This window comes from Balaenoptera acutorostrata, chromosome 4, assembly GCF_949987535.1.
Source record: "Balaenoptera acutorostrata chromosome 4, mBalAcu1.1, whole genome shotgun sequence".
NCBI classification, from domain to species: Eukaryota; Metazoa; Chordata; class Mammalia; order Artiodactyla; family Balaenopteridae; genus Balaenoptera; species Balaenoptera acutorostrata.
This window is the reverse complement of record NC_080067.1, coordinates 151,209,279-151,228,427: the sequence shown is the minus strand read 5'-3', so window position 1 is coordinate 151,228,427 and position 19,149 is coordinate 151,209,279. Positions and strand designations below refer to the sequence as shown.

At 52.3% G+C, this 19,149-nt stretch overlaps 1 protein-coding gene across 15 annotated transcripts in view; it reads right to left on the bottom strand.

The window, feature by feature from the left end:
- PCBP3 (poly(rC) binding protein 3) overlaps nucleotides 1-19,149 on the bottom strand; it is a 214,895-nt gene that overhangs the window by 43,534 nt on the left and 152,212 nt on the right. For all 15 annotated transcript variants that reach the window (XM_057545909.1, XM_057545903.1, XM_057545902.1 and 12 more), the window contains one exon: nucleotides 10,326-10,461. In XM_057545909.1, coding sequence (XP_057401892.1) covers nucleotides 10,326-10,335 — 10 coding nt within the window. In that variant the 5' untranslated portion in view covers nucleotides 10,336-10,461. The remainder of the gene's footprint in view (nucleotides 1-10,325; nucleotides 10,462-19,149) is intronic.

The following is a 19,149-nucleotide window of genomic DNA, read 5'->3' as shown; positions in this document are numbered from 1 at the left end:
CACGGCCTCCGGGCCAATGGGATGTGAAGGTCGAGAGGCTGGGGAACGGTCCCCACGGGGAGCGTGGGCAGCCTCCCTCCTGCCCTCGCCCTGGACGGGGGATGGGACATCTGGACGGGGCGCCAGGTGCGGGCGAGCCGCGCGTCAGGGGAAGTGGGAGACAAGGGCAGGAGCGCACGGAGCCCGCCCCTGGGGCCTGCAGACTTGGTGCTCTGCAGGCGTCGGTCCAAGAACAGCTTGGGTTTTCTGATGTGGCGTGACTTGGCCCAGCGCAGCGGACTGGAGGCCGGCGGGAGAGAAGCGGCAGGGATGGAGCCGTGCTTATCCATCCCGCCGTCCGGCGACGTGTCCCTGCACGTGTGTACGCTGGGCGTCCGCCCAGGACACCAGGATGAGCCGGGCGCGCGGCACAGCACGGAGGGTAGAGGCGGGTGCAGCCCAGGCAGAGCCCCCGGGGGCCCCCAAGGCGGAGGCGCAGCCGCAGTCATGCGGGCAGCAGGCCCCTCACCGGGGAACCGGTCCCGCCGCGGGCCCGCAGTTCCAGCCTCTGATCAGCTAGGAACTCTGAGTCAAATATTAACAGACAGAATCGGCAATGTTGGAGGACTACTAATCACAACACCCCAGGGAGGTTTACACCTGGAATAGACAGGTAATTTAATACCGGGAATCCTGTCAACATGATTAATAAATTAAATAATCATACAAACAATAACAACACCTAAAGCTGATACAACGTTCACCGTGTGCCAGGCACAGTCCTCCCTGTAGCCCCGCCAGGAAGTGCCCCTCCACCTCACAGACCGGATGCGGGGCAGGGGGCTGGGGGCAGGCAGGGGGCTGGGGGCAGGAGGCCAGAACAGCCGAGGCCTCAAGCTGGGAAGCGCAGAGCTGGGCCCCAGCCCCGAGGCAGGTGCGGGAGGCACTGAACGTACTGCTCGGCCTCCCTGGCAACAAAGGACAGAAGCGCCTTGAGTACGCTCAAGACCATCTGCCCAAAAAGAGCAGAGCACTGGTTTCAAGCCTGTGCCCCGGGCACCATTTTTTACTGGGGAAAAGGGGGACACAGAGCTCTTATTTCCAGCTTTTATTACAACAAAGGGACATAGATGGTAATTTTTACCAAGAAAAATGCGGGAATCAGGGAATAACTTTAGATAAACGTAACAAAAGAAAGGGTGTTGCCCTGTTAGCGTGAAAAGCAAAAGAGGCCAAGATTAGTTGAGCTCATGAGATTTTTAAGGAGAAATAAAACCCAACCAGTTATGAGGGAAAAGGCTGGCTGGGGGCACTCTGGTCGGGGTCCCCTCCCGGAGCTCATCTCGGATTTGAGGTGGCGCCCGCCACAAGGCAAGAACAGAGCAGGGACCCGCTGCCCGAAGGGAACAGACTCTTTCACTTAGTAACCGGGGCCCAAAGATTGCCCTCGAGCCCTCCCAGGGCCGCTCCCCGGGCGGCAGGCAGGCTGGCCAGTCCAGGACTTGCCTGGAAAATGTCCTCAGAGGAATGCACCCAGAGCCATCCCTCCTCTCCAGGCTCCGAGGAGGGGGGCCTGTCCTGGGAAACCCACCTCCCACCAGTTCACACCAGGAGGTCGGCCTCCCCGCCACACAGGGTCCCTCAGGGCAGCACCCCCCCATCCTCAGGACCCCGTCAGGACCCCGGAGAGCAGGCGGGGAAGGATGCTGAGGGCAGGAGGCCCGAGGCCGGAGCGGGGGTGGGGTGGGGGGAACCAGAAACGTGAGGACTCAGCCCTCGCAGGAGCTGGGCCCTTTTCTGGGTGCTGTCCCCCCAGAGCTGCCCGGGTGAGGGTGCCCCAGGTGCCAACGGGGTTCCCCTGTCGAGAGGGCGGCTTCTCTTTCCTAAAAAGACCCAGGGTCACCTCGGCCTCCAGATGAGAGCAGCACCGGGGGCAGAATCGCCGACTGGGAGGGCCCCCTCCCTGCAGCTGATGCTCCTGATGGAATTAGTCCCCAGGGCTTCAGTCCTCCGAGGGCCCGTGGATCCCACAAGCCCTGCGCGGCTCACTCCCTGCAAGGCCTGGCGTGCTCTCTGAGCTGTGCTGGCAGAGCACAGGCAGGCGCGTGCACGGGGCGGGGGGGCTCCCCATTCCCACCTCCCAAACACAAAGGCGGATCTGTAAAGCCAAGTACAGACACGGCGCAGGTAATCCGCACAGCACCCAAGTGGGGTCTAGCTCCCGACCTCGGCCGGGAAGAAGTGGGTCACACGAGCTTCGCAAGACAAGGGCTGTGGGCAGCAGGACCTGAGCCGCACAGGACAGAGGACTCGACCGAGCTGCCGGAGCCGACCGCCACCCCACCCCGAGGGTCCAGACAGGGCGCGGCCTGCGAAGCCTGTGGGCACCGCCTCCGCGTCCCGGCACCCCTCGCCCATTTCCTCAGCACCGGCGCCGGGTCCTTGCTGACTGGGGGCTGCGCTTGGGGCACGGGGACAGGGGTGATGCTCTGGGCCCGGGCGGTCAGCTCGCCGTGCTTCTGGAGGCCAGGCCAGGTGGCTGTCCCGGAGGCAGACCGCGGACACAGCCGGGGGACAGGACCCTGCCTCTTCCCTGCCTGCCCAGCCCAGCCTGAGGCAGGGAGCTCTGGAGCCGAGGGTGTCACCAGCTGACACCAGCTGTCCGGCCACCCACGGGCCCCCAGATGCCACTCCGGAGGCTCTGTGGCAATTTAAACCTCAGAAAGTCAGAAAAACAAGTTTCTCAGTCACCCAGACGAGCCGCTTTAAAAAGATCTGATTATAATAACAGTGGGATCCTTTTTAAAACGAGCAAAAAGGACAGAATAAAAAGGCAAAACAAAGGGCAGCAGAACTGTCCCTGCTGAGGTGTGAGTGTGACAGGGTGGGCCGTGGGCGGACCCCTTTCAACTGGGACACAGGATCCGGGGGCTGGGAGACAATTGCCTCATAGCAGACTGAACCCCACCCCTGGGGGGGTCACTCTTGTTGGCCCCTGTCCTGAGCATTTCCTAGGGACACACGTGACCTTTTGCATAAATATCACAGCATGTGTGCGCCTCAGCTTGACTTCAAAAGCAGTATGATTAAGAGGCTGTAAAACGCGCAAAGCTTAAATCACAGCTGGATTTCACACCCACACTTACCACCGGGAGGTGTGATCACCAACTCACGACAAGGAACAACTCCGCATCACGGCTCAGCCCCATCTGGAGAGCTTGCTTTGCGCCCAGGGCGCACTTTGGGGGTGGCCCCCCTGCCACCAAGGTCCCTGGGGTTGTCCGAGCTCTGAGCGTGGCAGCTCGGTGCTCTGTCGTTCCTCCCCTCCCGAGTGGGACTTCAGGGTGCAAACGTGGTCACGTGAGACTGACCCTTCTGTGACCGGCATCGGCCTCCCGTTTGGGACGAGGCCCTCGGTGCCTCCTGGGCTGAGTGCCTGCGGGTGCCCGTCCCCGGAGAAGGCCATTTCCAAGTTGCCACACGTCCTGTCTGGGTCCTTCAGCTCATCATCTCGGCGCAGAGGCATCTACGTTTGACGTGAGGTCAAGTTCTGACTTGGGGTTCAGCTTTTTTTAATAGATACCTGATGGACCCAACACCATTTACTGAATAGTCTTTCTGTTCTACCACTTTTATTAAAGCAAACAAAACAGACCCACCTCCCTCCAGACCAGTCTCCTCCACCGACATCCATCACCGGCTTCCTTACTCCTGCCCGGCGGTGTGTCTTTATACAGGTTTCTTTCCCTCTCCTTTCTTGCCTTCTTCTGGATTGTTCTTAACGATACCTCCCCCCTCGGCGCGGGGGCTGCCCGCTTGGGGAGTGAGCCCAGCCTCGGCCCTGCCCCCGCCGGTCCCCGAGTCCCCGGAGTCGCGACCACCCAGGAGCAGGCCCAGGGCCGTCCCTCCCGTCCTCCCTCCACCGGCCGCCGCCTGGGGCTCGGCCTGGGCAGCAGGGGCGGCCGCGTCTCCTCTGGTTTCCGTGCTGTGGGCAACACTGTTGGCAGTGGGGTCTCCGTGCGGGAAGGGCACACAGGGAACAGACCCCGTGTCACCTCAGGACAAGAGACTCCGCTGCCAGGTCACACGCGGGGAAGAGGACACACACGGCTCAGCTGTGACCTTCCCCGTGCCCACCCAGCCGCTGGCAACAGCACCGCCCGCGGCTCTCACACTCACACGGGCACCAGCGTCCCCAGGAAGTTCTGTGGATCACAGAACCAGGCTCAGCCCAGAGTTCCTGACTCAGGCGGTCGGGTGGGGGTAGACAAGACTGCCTCTCCAGAAGGTTCTCAGGTGGTGGCGGGGGTTAGGACCCTCTCGGAGGCGCACCGACGGGCACCGTCCTCTAGAGCGGCAGGGGCATGCCCCGGAGAAGGAGCCGGGCCCTTCCCGGGGGACTGCCTGGAGCACCGGCTCCACCCCGACGGGCTGCCCGTCCTCAGACCCTGACCTCTGGAGCTCCCCCTCAGCCAGAGCCAAGACGGCTCTTCAAAGGCTCCAGCCCCGGGGGCGCGCGGGACCCCAAACCTTCCTGAGGCTGCCAGACCCGGCGACGTGCCTTTCACGGCGGTGGGTTTCCGTGCCTCCTTCCGCAGAGCGGGGGCCTCGCAGAGACAGTGGGGCACTGGCGGGGTGGCCCGGGGGGCGCGTGCAGAAGGCGGCCCAGCTCCTCCCGCAGTCCTTTTGGTCCCCAGACGAGGCCAGACCGAAAGCCAAGAACGTCCATCAGAGACCGGCCCAGGCCAACGTGAAGCACGAGGACGAGCTGCTGGCCGTCAGGAGCTTGCGAGGGGTGCCGTGGACAGAGGCTGGCCCTCTGCTTAGGGCACCTTCCTCTGAGATTGTGTTGTTTCTGGAAAAACAATCTTCTATTCCGCTGGTAAAAAAAGGGCAAGTCAGTACTCCTAACACTGGCCGGGGTGCAGGTTTACTTCCAGGTCTTGTTCCCCCCCAGAGCCAATTATGGGGCATAATTTACATGAACGCACATGAACCTGCTACCCACACAATGACCGAGCCCCATCCTCCCAGCCGTGAGGACGTACGTCAGGTGGAGCAGGAAAAGGAGACAATGTGAAAACTGCATTGACATACCGGGCACTTTCCCAGGCTCAAAAGAAGCGTTTAGAATCATAAATACAAGAACGATTGAAATTTCCTGCTCTATCTTAAGGAATAGTAGAAAAATTTCCCTTTCTTCAAGATTGCAAAATGGATAAAGAGCCCTTTAGATATAGTTCATGAGACTCTTTCAAAGGCTGCAGTTGGAAGGAACTTGGTATCACCCTAAATGCCTAATATTTCTACAAGAGAAAAATCTTATTTTGTTACCAAGGGTGCAACTGTTATTTTTACATCTCAAATGTGGGGGAATTAATCATCTACAGTGTCCACATTCACTTCTATGGACTTGGCTATAGACCTATGTTTCCTGGAAAGCCAGTTAAGATACACATTTTAAATATTTTATTTCTGAAAAGCAAAACCCTTTTCTCCAGTAGAACACACTCAAATCAAATACCATACAACTTTGGTTTCTGGCAAACCACTCTGGAAACATTTTTTCCCCAGGAAATCCTAACAAGAGCGTATAGTTTGTCTAAGGACGGCACCAGCGGCCAGCCAACTACACAGATATTGCAAACATTTTATCGTCTACTCATTACCTGCAAAATATGTTCATCAGACACCCTGAACTAATGGAATACTTCGATTCACTTATAGGACAGGTAAAAAAATTTTTTTGTTACTTATAAGCCACAAAGCTCACGTTAGTTTTACAAACACTTTTAAAGTACTGTACCTTTCCCCGCTGCCTCACAGAGGATCCATGCTCACTGGCCTCCCAGGGACAACAGAAGGGCGTTACTTCTCATCTAGCATCAAGCTCCAAAAGTGCGTGTGCTCCACACGCCGCAACACACACGCATCGACCTTACTCTAACATGTGCATTTCACGCCAGTGGATGCCAACGGCTCACCTGGTCACTGCAGGGGTGGCCATTCCCCAACAAAGGTGCTGGTCCCAAGGAGGGAGCAGAGCCCTGGGCCCCGGGGATGACCAGCCTCTCTGAGGCGAGGATCACATTCCCATACCTGCCCCAGGAGCACCAACAGCTGAAAAATGACCTGTTTGTTTCCTACATAATAGCTCACTAACACTGGAGTGTCAACAGTGACCCTGATCCTTAAAGAGGAGCCGTGTTGTCAGACCAGGGGAACGTCTGGAGCTCTCGGTGAGGACCCCACGCTCCCGCTCCGTCAGCACCGGGCACAGCCCAGCTGGATGGCCCTGGACACCCGCTGTCTGGGCTCCGCATGGCCTCGGCCGGGCCCGCAGCCCCTTACCTCAGAACAAAGCCACTCTGTGCGGTCGGGCAGGGCCGGGTGGATGTGGCTATCAGACAGATGGTCACTCTCCCCGTTTAGAGAAGATAAAAATGCTAAAGGAGAAAAATTAGAGTGCGGTTTTGTTCTAAACCAGAGGAGGCTACAGATCCCATTGGCCTCAGGTTGGAGACCTCGTGACATGGGACCAGGCACATGTGACCTACTTTTCGCCCGGCTCCCCTCGTTCCGTTGGAGGGGTGCGCCTGGCGGATGCGCTGTCATTTTAATGACGCCTTCCCCCAACAGGGGCCACCGCACAGACCGCCGTGCCTGCGGGACATCGGCCACGACAGCTCAGGCCTGGAAAAGGAGGGGGGCAGAGACCTCGGGCCCATGTCAATCGAAACGCAGCTCTGCAGAGCCGAGCCACTGCCGCCCCTGTCAGCTGTCTGTGCGCTCGGGGGCTGGGTCCTCACCAGGACGAGGCGTCTGCAAGGGCACCACCCGCAAACCCTCTCCTTCTCCCAGTTTTCTCTTCCTCGTGATCTAGGGCTTCTAGGTGCTGCCTTGGAAGCCAGCTGTGTGCAGGAGCTTAGGCAGCACTGAGCGCTGGGCGTCCTGAGAGGAGTGAGCCCGACAGTGGGGCTCTGGTCTGGGCAGCGAGACGGAAGGACCGACCCAGACCCATGAGAGGACGTGGAGGACGCAGCCGGTCCCCCGGTCAGAGCGGGCACTGCCACCAAGCAGGAGGAGGTTGCCCTGTGACTGCGCCATCACCTCCACCTCTCGCCATCTCTCACGAAATCAGAGGCAGATCCATGGAAAAAGCCAAACACCTACCGGGTGGGGAAACTCCGGCGCAGAGAGGACCCGCTGTCCGGGAGGACGAGCCTGGCTTTGCTGGGGGCGGTGCCGAGCTCCCGCTGCGAGAGCCCGCAGAGCGCGGGGCACCTTGTGACGCCAACTGGGGTGGCACCTGCCAAAATCAGCCTGACTGTTCGTTACGAGAAAAAACGGAAAATGCATATAATGCAAAAGCCCTGTAACTTCATCCCCCAGAAAGACCACCAGTGAGAGTGGGGTGTTTTGAGGTCGACCTCGTCAGACGTTTTTCCAGTAGGTGTGTGTCATTATACTTTTTCACAAAAATAGGCCCAAACCACCCAAGTTTGTCCTTTTTTTTCTCACTTAACATTATATACAAAATATTTTTGTATGTCACTATATTTAAATCTACACAGTAGTGATCAAATTCCCCATGGTATCCCATTTTATGCATAAGATTTTATGCATTTAATTTTACGCATTTTCATGCATAAGGATATAGTCAACTGCAAGGACTGTATATTCTGGGTTTTTGAATTGTTATATTAAACAGTGTTTTAACAATACTCTTCGGGTGGACCTCTCTCTGTCCATCTTTTATTGCCTCAGAATATTTCTTTATAGAAGGTCAAAGGACACACGTGCTTGAGGCCCTGGATAGGGTGACAAACCGACCCAGCCAGCGGCACCCCCGCGAGGAGGGGCCCTTCCCTGCACTCCCGCCCACACTGGGCAGCCTGTCATCGGTGCCCACGGGGCCCAGCGTCCTGGGGATGCCAGCGTCAGTGGCTGGCAGGGGAGGAGGATGCCAGGAGCCCTGCCATGTGTCCTGCACTGTCAGCTCGTCCAGTCCCCGCAACAGCTCTGTTAGGGACAGAAAAGGCAGCCCTGTCACTCGGGCTCGCTCTCGGTCATAGGGCACAGGCCACTGAGGGCCCCCTGTCGGCCACTGGGAGGGTGCTGGGAGGACTGGGCACTGGCGTTTGGGTCTGGTGGGGGCAGGAGGGGTACAAGGAGAGCGAGTGGCCACACGAGGCCACCAGGGTTGGGAGGTGGTCACGGCAGGTGGACGAGCTCCCAAGGCTCCCCGCCTGATTTTGCGCAGGGAGAGGTGGCTGGGGGAGGAGGAGCCGAGTCCTTGAAGAAGTGACAAGGAGAGGAACAGCGAGCAGAGGGGCATGAAGGACCAGAGTCACGGGCCGAAGAGAAGGAGCTGAGGGCGTGGGGACCACATAGGAGGCCAGAAGGTGCAGCCTGGACATCAGGGGGAACCGAGGATGGTGGCATCCAAGGTGTCTGGGGCTGACAAGCCCACAACCAGCTGAACGCGGCTGAGGGGCAGGGACAAGGCCAGGGCAGCACAGGACAGCCTTGCCAGCTGTGCCTGCTAGCTGTTTCAGCGTGGGTGTCAGGAAGGGGGGTACCCACACCGCTGAGCACTATGCCTCCTGCCTTGGGGGGTCGTGCTCATCGTGCTAAGCGGCCGCTCACTCGCTTGCCCACGGCTGGGGCTTCTCTGTCTCACTGGACTCCACCCATCACCCCTGCAGCCTGCCCTGTGCCCGACACAAGGTCAGGCGCTCAGGCCTTGGAGCACAGGGGCACCTGGCAAACGTGGCCGGGCAGAGGGCAGGCCCACAGGCCGGACAGGGGCCCCCGGTGTGGGGCTGGGTGGCGGGGGGGCAGGCAGAGAGCCTGGTGGGGTCCCTCGGCCCCCGCCTTTGCTGAGCTGCAGCCTGGCCTGGGGGTGGTCCGGGCCTATCCTCCACCTCCACGTGGTCCCGAAGAAGCCCGGTCAGACAGCTCTGGCTTACATAACCAGCCTCGCTCTTGACAGCAGCCTGGGACGTGCCAGCCGTGTGGAAGGAGCCGTTCCTTCCAGCTCCTGCCCAAAACCAGAGCCGCCTCCAAGTGACCTGTCACTGACATTCACGCAAACAGACACCTGGAGGCTGAAATGATTTTAACCTTCCTCCATACAAAGCAAAGATCAAAACAACACAGCGTTCAGGCTTATGGAATTGGGTCAAGCACCACAGGATTAAAAATGCTGAGCTGCAATTAAAAAAGCAAAACAAAGCCAGACAGACAACATTTGGATAGGGCAGAAGAAAAGCTGCCGTGGAGAAGAATGAAGAAAAATTTCATCAAGTCGGTGAGGGGGCCCTGTACCCCTTATTTATTAGTTTTGTGACCTTTTAAAGATGCACGTGTTTCTTTGACAACCACCTGGGAGATAGGTTGACTCAGAACCTGTACAGTGTGTATGGCGTGAACCTGGATTAGTAACTCCCACAGCTGGAAACAGTTTCTCAGTGGCCACCTCTGCGGCCCCGCGTGAATAAGGCACCCTAGAATGCACTCTTCAGCTTTCGGCAATGCCCTTGTAACCTGAAATGCATGGGTGAATAAACTAGAACTGGCCTGGAGAGGACCAGGCATGAGAGCTGAGCAAGGAACCTTGGAGGCCTCCATTTACAGTGAGACACCGAGGCCAGGGAAAGTCAGTACTGCAGGCTCAGGACCCCTGAAGCCCCGGGCAGAACTCGGACCTCAGGGTGCTGGGTGGAGTGCACAGCGGCACACAGGACACACAGGCTCCAGCACACCCCGTCCTGCACACGTGCACCCAGGCTCCTGCACCCACACCCACACGGCAGGACGGTCAGCAGGGCCAGGCCGCCTGCAGCGCTAGCACGGGGCGCTGCATGTGGCTAGTGTCCCTCACAGACCCAATAAGCAAGCAGACCACAGACCCAGCTCTTCAGATTCCCCACCTAGTGGAATGAGGCCATAGAGGCCTGAAAACAGGGAACACATAGGTGAACACAGTTCAAAGGCATCCCACGTTCCTCAAAAATTCAAGGGAAAAAGCCAGGGAGAAACATTTCTGCCTCAGCTTAAACCTGCTTCTTCAAATTCTAGACGTGCCTTTTCAAGAGCCGATCAGGAATGATGTTCCTGCCCGATCACATTATTGCATCGACTTCCTTTCTTAAAGTTTCCTTTTTCATGGCTCGTCTTCACTTCCTGGCACTACTCCCGGCTGACACCATATCACGGACTAAAGAGGGTAAAATACAGCATGGGCCCTTCAAACACATTCCATTGTTCCATGGTGAGTCTGACTTTGCTACACATTCTTGGTAAACAGACAAGCAGACAAGGGCCGCTTCACAGCCACTCACCTTCCCCCATAAGCAGGCTGGACAAGTCAGAGCAGGCCCATAGATAGCGTGTGTTCACACTCGTTGTGACCTAGAGCATCACAACCAGAAATGGCGATTCACGGGAGGACCGGCTTTGGTCGTGGAGCCCACCGACCTGAAACACAAAACACAGGGGCAAATGAGCTGATGAATTAGGACCTTGTGCATCAGGACTGAGCTTCAACAGAACTGCTTTCTTGTGTTCAACAGAGCAGCAGGCATTTCTTAAGATTCAGGTGTGAGACACGCGGGATGTGATGAAATGCCAGTGAGAGCTCATCCTGGGACCCGCCCTATGTGGCCCGGAGGGGGCCTCCACTGCACAGATGAGCAGTCCAGAAGAAGTGCTTGGTAAAACTGTACACACTTTTGAGAACATAAGTGAAACAGTCAACTTTCTACTTGTAATATTTAGTATATTTCTATGTATATATACTGATTTTAAAAGTTATGAAACTATATATTAACTTAAACACACTGCTGGTTTTCTACTTTACAGCTGGTATCATCATTTCACTCGAACCCTTCCATTTCAGCATGCAATCTGTCCACCTAGTCTTTTCCAGAGTGCATCATTTTCTCCTTGGTCTAAGTTTCTTGACTCTTCACTTTTTGCATTCACATTGTTGCCCAAACAGGAAACTTCATCCCCAGGCACAAGATGTTTATAACATACCCTCTTTGCTATTTTTCAAGTCCAGGTGTAACGACCTCTGCACGTTACTGTCAGGGATGCCTTAAAAGGCTCTTTACAACAGCCTCCAACATTTGGAATTGTGAGGTCAGAGCACCAAAAATAATGAGAAGCCCATGTTAAATGTCTCTGTCTTTCTCCATGTCAATCAGGTAACCATTTTAGGCAATAAACAACATCACTGAGTCTGTTTCAAGCTAAAATATCTTACCCATATAATATGTTAAGGTTCAAAATGAAATAAATGAGAAAATACGAAATGTAAGGAAATGCCATGAAGGTGACATTGAGTAAAAGCCTCCCTCTTTCACAGGGGCAGACGGTGTCTCCACTGGTGCAGGAAAAGGGTCAGCGTGTTACTGATTGGAGGATCGGAGAGGGCTGAAGGTCACGTGTGGGAACTCATCAGAAAGCAATGGAAGAACAAGGGATTGTCTTGGCTTCCTTGTCAATTAGAACAGAACAGTCTTACAGACGTAGAGAACAAACGTATGGATACAAAGGGGGGAAAGTGGGGAGTGGTGGTGGTGGTGTGATGAATTGTGAGAATGGGATTGACATATATACACTAATAAGTATAAAATAGATGACTAATGAGAACCTGCTGCATAAAAAATAAATAAATAAAATTCAAAAAAAAAAAAAAAGAACAGTCTTGTATGTGCAGTGCCAGGAAAACTGATAGCACACACCAAAGAGTGCACTTGAATCCTTACCTTACACCACATGCAAAAATTAACTTAAAATAGATCAAAGACCTAGACTTAAGAGCTAAAACTATAAACATCTTGAAGAAAACACTGGAAAAAAATTTTTCATGGCATTGGATTTGGCAATGATTTCATGGATATGACACCAAAAAGCACAGGCAGCAACAAAAAGTAGACGAACTGGACTTCATCAAAATTAAGAACTTTTGTGCATCAAAGGGCACTAATAAGAAGGTGAAAACACAACCTACATAATAGAAAATATCGGCAAATCAGATACCTAAGAAGGGATTAATATTCAGACTATATATAAAACTTCTACAACTCAACAATAAAAAACAATTAAGAAATATACGAAGGATTTGATATACATTTCTCTAAGGAATATATAGAAATGGCCAATAAGCACAGGAAAAGTAACTCAACATCATTTGGCATTAGAAAAATGCAAGTCAAAACCACAACGAGCCACTTAGGATGGCAATAATAGTAATAATAATGAAAATGATAATAATAAGAAGAAGAAACAGAAAATAACAAATGTCAGCAAGGATATGGAAAAACAGGAATCTTCATACACTGCTGGTGGAAATATAGAATGATATAACCCCTTTGGAAAACAGGCTGGCAGTTCCTCCACAAGTTAAACCTAGAGTTCCTATATGACCCAGCAACCCCACTCCTAGGCATATACCCAAGAGAATGAAAATATACGTCCACAGAAAAACCTGTACATGGATGTTCACAGCAGTGCTGTTTATAGCTGTCAGAAAGTGGAAACAATCCAACGTCCATCAATTGATGATGGTGGATCAACAGAACGTGGCGTATCCTTATAACGGGACGTTATTTGCCCACAAAGAAGGGGATGAAGTACTGACCCGCACGGCAACGTGGATGGACCTGGAAGACATTACGAGAAGGGAAAGAAGCCAGACGCGGAAAGCCACATGTTGTGTGCTCGCATTTACAGCAAACGTCCAGAACAGGCCAACCCACAGGGACAGACAGTGGACCCACGGTTCCTAGGGCTGAGGAGAGAGGGTAACGGGATGGGTGTGCGGTTTCTTTTGGGCGACGAGAACGCTCTGTGATTAGACAGTGGTGATGGTTGCACACCTTTGTGAATACGCTAAAAACTACTAAAATATGCAATTCTAAAGTATGAATTGTATGATAGGTGAATTACACTCAATTAAAAAGAACAAAGGTAATAAATACTCAAAAGTTTTTTTTTAAAAAAGGCAATGGAAGAGACCTTGTATTAAACATCAAAGAGTTAACATGTGTTTACTCCACCCTTACAGAAACTGCACTGAAATGACGCTCACAAAATAAAACAGCACAAACCCACAAGCACTAAGAAGTCAGAAGGAGCGAGAAGAACCAATAAAGGCTTTCAGCACAACCCTGGGGTCTGGGAAGTGGGTGAAAATGTGGTAAATAAGGAGCAAAGCAGAGACACTGACACCGCAGCCTCTAAGGGAAGAAGCCACCCGGAAGCCGGCCGTTCGCCCCCTGTTCCAGGGAGAGCAGGGCCTGCAGGCACCGAGGGGCTCCACAGGTCAGAGGGGCAGAGAAGCGGGTGGAAACAGCAGCAACAATTAGACTTGTCCACAGGTCAGAGGGGCAGGGAAGCGGGTGGAAACAGCGGGAACAATTAGACTTGTCCACAGGTCAGAGGGGCAGGGAAGCGGGTGGAAACAGCAGCAACAATTTAGACGTGTCCACAGGTCAGAGGGGCAGGGAAGCGGGTGGAAACAGCAGGAACAATTAGATGTGTCCACAGGTCAGAGGGGCAGGGAAGCGGGTGGAAACAGCAGTAACAATTAGACTTGTCCACAGGTCAGAGGGGCAGGGAAGCGGGTGGAAACAGCAGTAACAGTTAGACTTGTCCACAGGTCAGAGGGGCAGGGAAGCGGGTGGAAACAGCAGGAACAGTTAGACTTGTCCACAGGTCAGAGGGGCAGGGAAGCAGGTGGAAACAGCAGGAACAGTTAGACTTGTCCACAGGTCAGAGGGGAAGGGAAGCGGGCGGAAACAGCAGTAACAGTTAGACTTGTCCACAGGTCAGAGGGGCAGGGAAGCGGGTGGAAACAGCAGGAACAGTTAGACTTGTCCACAGGTCAGAGGGGCAGGGAAGCGGGTGGAAACAGCAGGAACAATTAGACTTGTCCACAGGTCAGAGGGGCAGGGAAGCGGGCGGAAACAGCAGTAACAGTTAGACTTGTCCACAGGTCAGAGGGGCAGGGAAGCGGGCGGAAACAGCAGTAACAATTAGACTTGTCCACAGGTCAGAGGGGCAGGGAAGCGGGCGGAAACAGCAGTAACAATTAGACTTGTCCACAGGTCAGAGGGGCAGGGAAGCGGGTGGAAACAGCAGTAACAGTTAGACTCGTCCACAGGTCAGAGGGGCAGGGAAGCGGGTGGAAACAGCAGTAACAATTAGACTTGTCTGCGAGGAAGCATTAGGGCCTCAAGTGCCACGGCACCACTGTCGCCAATCAAGTACTCCTGTTCCCAGGGACACCCAGAGGTTTCCTCTTGGGAAAGGGTGACTCTTCAGGACAGAAATGCCGACATCACCCCAGGAGTGTTACGGGGACGAGAAGTGAAAGAACGAGACCTCATGCTCCTCCCTGAGGCCCGCGGCGCCCTAGCAGACAGGGTACCCCTCACTGTAAGTCACATAAAGGAGAACGAGCACGACAGCACTTTCTGATGACAGCGCAAGAAAGCCAGAAATTAATGAACTAAAAGACATTCCATTTGAAATTTATATCACCCTAGAAACCTCTGAAGGGAACTCGTTTACTAAACATACAGCCTGACGTGGCACTGGGTTTGGTAAGAAGCGCCACGAGACCAGCAACACGGAGAGTGATGTGACAGACTCGCTTGCGCAGTGACCCACTTCTCCCAGCGTCGGCCACCGCTTCAGGGGGCGGGACACCGAGCTCCCTGTGGAGCGAGAGGTGAGCGACGGGCATCGTCTCGGAGGGAAGGCTCTGCCGTTCTCTTTTCAAAACTCAACTGGTGCTGGAAAGGGGGGTGACGGAGGAGACAAAGTGGGGTTCACGACTCCCCTCTTCACCTCTGCGGCCGCCCCTCGCTGTGCGACCCACTTAGTGACAACAGGAGCAGTGGTTTTCAGCGGCTCGCTGAACAGCCCGCCACAACGCATCAGTTTCAAAGGACCAGAGCCCGAGGACGGTGCATCCCCTCCCAGGCACAGTGCAGACAAAAGCAGCCCATCGAGCCACAAACGACACACATGCGCACACAGGCAGACACTCGCGTGTGCACACGGGCGTGAGCGGCTCCCACTGCTGTCCGCACCCTCACGTGGGGCCTGGCTTCACCGGAAGATCGGAGACATCGGACGGCCGGGAGCAGGGCTGTCCTGCTCTCCACTGGGCGTCCTCTGTGAGCCCTCCTGCCGGGAAGCTGGGCGGCAGGAGAGGGTGGGGGCAGGCGGGCAGGGTGCTTTAGGCCACTTGAAGAGGGGGCAGGTGGAACCTGCGGGAAACAGGGCTGTGAGAGGATTTTGATAAATCACGATATTTTAACACCGGCAATCTGGCTGCTGGTGTGGAAACCAGGCTGAAGGTGAAAAGCGGCAGGAGAGGAAGCCGGGAGAGAATTCAGGAGATTACCCGCTAATCCAGCCAAGAGATGATGGTGAGGAAGTGCCTCGATGCCTCAGAGCCCGTGAGGGGTTAACCTGAGGAGCGACCCCAGGGCCAAACCAACAAACCACCCAACTGGCGGGGACGCCATGGCTCCCCCGTCACAGTTCACACAAGGACAGTGAACACAGAGCGAGTTGTGGACTATCATGTGTGTGCGTAAAGCTGCACCTGACATTTACAGGTTGTACATTCTCCTAAAACTCTCAGAGAACAAAACCAAAATTGACAATGTTCTAACTCATAATGCAAGTTTCAACCAATTTTGAAGACATGGAATCAACAGACCATGCCTTCCACCCGGTGGGCAATTAAATTAGAAATCATTAGCAAAAAGATAACTCTATAACTCTCCTGGACATAACGCTTTTTAAATGATTCTAAATAAGAAGTGGATGGGAATGACATGATGAAATTAGAAAATCATGAGACCTCAACAATAATAAAAGTGCTGCATGCCAAAATTTGTAGCATTCAGCTACAATAGAACTTACAGGAAAACTTATAGCTTTTAAAAGCCTATACTAGGAATAAAGTCAGAAAACTAGTGAATAGAAAATCCAATTTTAGAAGATAGAAAAATAACAGAAAGTATCCACAGAAAATAGAAAGAAGGTAATTATAATAAAGAATAGATCAGAAGTTACAAAAAAAGAACCATTTGTGAAAATGAACAAATATAAAATTTGGTTCTTCAAAAAAGGTCCCAAAATATACATCCCTCTGATGACGCTGATCAAGAAAAATAATCCAGAAGGCACAGATGACTGGAGTAATTAAAAGGAACACCAGGCCTTCTGGTTCTGGACAAAATGAAGCAGACGCATTTTTCCCTACATTCCTGCTGAGTACAACTAAAAACCCTGTGTTAAACATGAAACAAGCCTAAGAAAAATGGGAAAGGTGGAGAGAAGTGCCAGGATGGGTCCTGAGGTGTGAAGGCTGACACAACAGTGAGTTCACCTTTGTGTTTTGTTTTGATTCCCTCCTGTTTATTCTAGGCTGGTCACTGGAAAAGCCTGCGACCGAAAAATGCCAAAGAACACTGGAAAAAAGTCTCAAGAAAAGCCACCCCACCGCCCCCCTGGAGAACACTGCCCTCCAGGCGAAGCTGACAGGGGACGCGTGCACACACACACGTGCCCACATCAGAGGGGCTCCCACCCCTCAGGAACGAGGAGCTCCTCCCTCTCCTCAAGGTATCGGGGCGGCCAAGGGCTGCCTGGGCCTCCACCCCAGCCCACTGTGAACAAGGTTCCCCCACACATGTCAGTAGAGGCCTGCTAAGACAGGAGATTTTTATAAGATCCAGAATATCATAACATTGCAACCAAAATTTCCAGGATACAAACAAAAATCGCTTGCCATAGCAAAAATGAGACTAGGAGAATCTCAACATGAAAGAGTAAAGAAAATCAATAAATGCGTACACTGAGATGACAGAGATATTAGAATTCTCTGACAAGGATTTTAAAGCTGCCATCACAAAAATGCTGCAGTGAGCATGTCTGAACATGCTTAAAGCAAATCTCTAAAAACCTCAGCAAAGAAATGGGAGAACTGAACAACCAGCAAATTACCAAAATCCAATCAAAAAGAAAGAGACAACCTCAATATGCCTATAGCCATTAAAGACATGAAAACCTGTAATAAAAACTCCAGAAAAAATAAATCCCCAGGCCCAGATGGTTTCACTGGAGGATTTTACCAAACATTTAAAAGAGAATGAACATAAGCCTTAGACACTCATAGAAAATAGAAAACTTCCCAACTCATTTTGTGAGGCTACTGTTACCCTGATACCAAAACCGGAGATAAGACGGTACAGAAAAAAAAAAATAGACCAGTCTCGCTCATGAACATCCACACAAATAGACTCAATATTTTTTTTAAATTAGCAAATGAGGGACTTCCCTGGTGGCGCAGTGGTTAAGAATCCACCTGCCAATGCAGGGGACACGGGTTCGAGCCCTAGTCTGGGAGGCTCTCACATGCCGTGGAGCAACTAAGCCCGTGCGCCACAACTACTGAGCCTGTGCTCTAGAGCCCATGAGCCACAACTACTGAAGCCCACATGCCTAGAGCCCATGCTTGCAACAAGAGAAGCCACCGCAATGAGAAGCCCGTGCACCATAATGAAGAGTAGCTCCCGCTTGCCGCAACTAGAGAAAGCCCACACGCAGCAACAAAGACCCAACGAAGCCAAAAATAAATTAATTAATTAATTAATTTTAAAAAATCTTAAAAAAAATTAGCAAATGAATTCAGCAATGTGTAAAAGAGTTACGTACCATGGCCAAGTAGGATTTATCCAGATATGCAAGGCTGGCTCCATGTTAAAAAAAATCAATCAGTGTAATCTACCATATCAACAAGCGAAAGCATAAAAGCCATATGACTATATAAACTGATGCATTAAAATGCATTTGACAAAATTCAACACCTAATTCATGATAAAAAATACCAGCAAGTTAAGAATAGAGGGAAATTATGTCAACTTGATAAATAGCATCTATAAAAAACCTACAGCTATCATCATACATATGGTGATAGGATGAATGCTTCCCACTAAGATTGGGAATAAGCACGGCTGTCCACTTTCACCACTCTCATCCAACATGTTACTGGGAGTTCCAGCCACTGCAATAGGCAAGAAAAAAATCAGAGGCATTTAGGCTGAAAAAGAAGTAAAACTATCATCTCTATCTGCAGATGATAAGATTTTCTGCCTAGAAAATCTTGAGGAATCTATAAACAAAACAAAACTCCTAGAAATAATAAGTGAGTTCAGAATGGTGCGGAATATGAGTCATACACGAAAAGTAACTGCATTTCTGTATACTAACGGTGAACATATATCAACTAAAATTTAAAACGATTTAAAATCATTTAAAAATACAATGAAACACTTAGGTACACACTTAATGAAACTTATGAAGGCCCTGTCTGCTGAAAAATGCAAAATGCTGATGAAATAAATCAAAGAAACATAAGTAAGTGGAGAGACAACGCTATATCCACGGATTGGAAGACTCAACATAGTAAAGACATCAGCTCTCTCCAAATCGGTCTGCGGGCTCAACGCAGTTCCTGCAAAAGTCCCAGCAAGGTTTTGTAGACACAGACAAGCTTATTCTAAAATTTATATGGAAAGAGAAGAATAAAGCAGGAAAAATCCCTCGATTTGATAATAAGGCTTACTTTGTAGCTACGGTATTCAAGAGAGTGTGGTGTTGGCATCGGGGGGTACACACACCAGAGGACGAGAAGAGAGAACCCAGGGGCAGACCCAGCACAGAGGCCTGGCTCCTCTCTGACAGCAGGGAAAGGAGTCCCACTGAGAAAGGTGGTCTCCCAACAAAAGGTGCTGGGACAGGGGACCCTCGCCCTAAGCCTCACACCTCACACAAATACTTACACAAAATGGGTCACAGACACACGGGTAAAGCAAGAAACTACAAAACTTTTAGGAAAAAAACAGGAGAAGAATCTTCAGGACCTAGGGGCTAGGCAAAGAGTTCTTAGACTTGACACAGAAAGCATGAACCACGAAAGGAAAAACTGATAAACGGGACTTAATCAAAATTACCAACTTTTGCTATGCCAAAGACCCTGTTAAGAGAATGAAAAGCCCAGCCGATGCTCCCCACACCCGGGGCGCCCTTCGCCCACATCCCCATGTCACAAGCTTGGCCACCACTCCTGGCCTC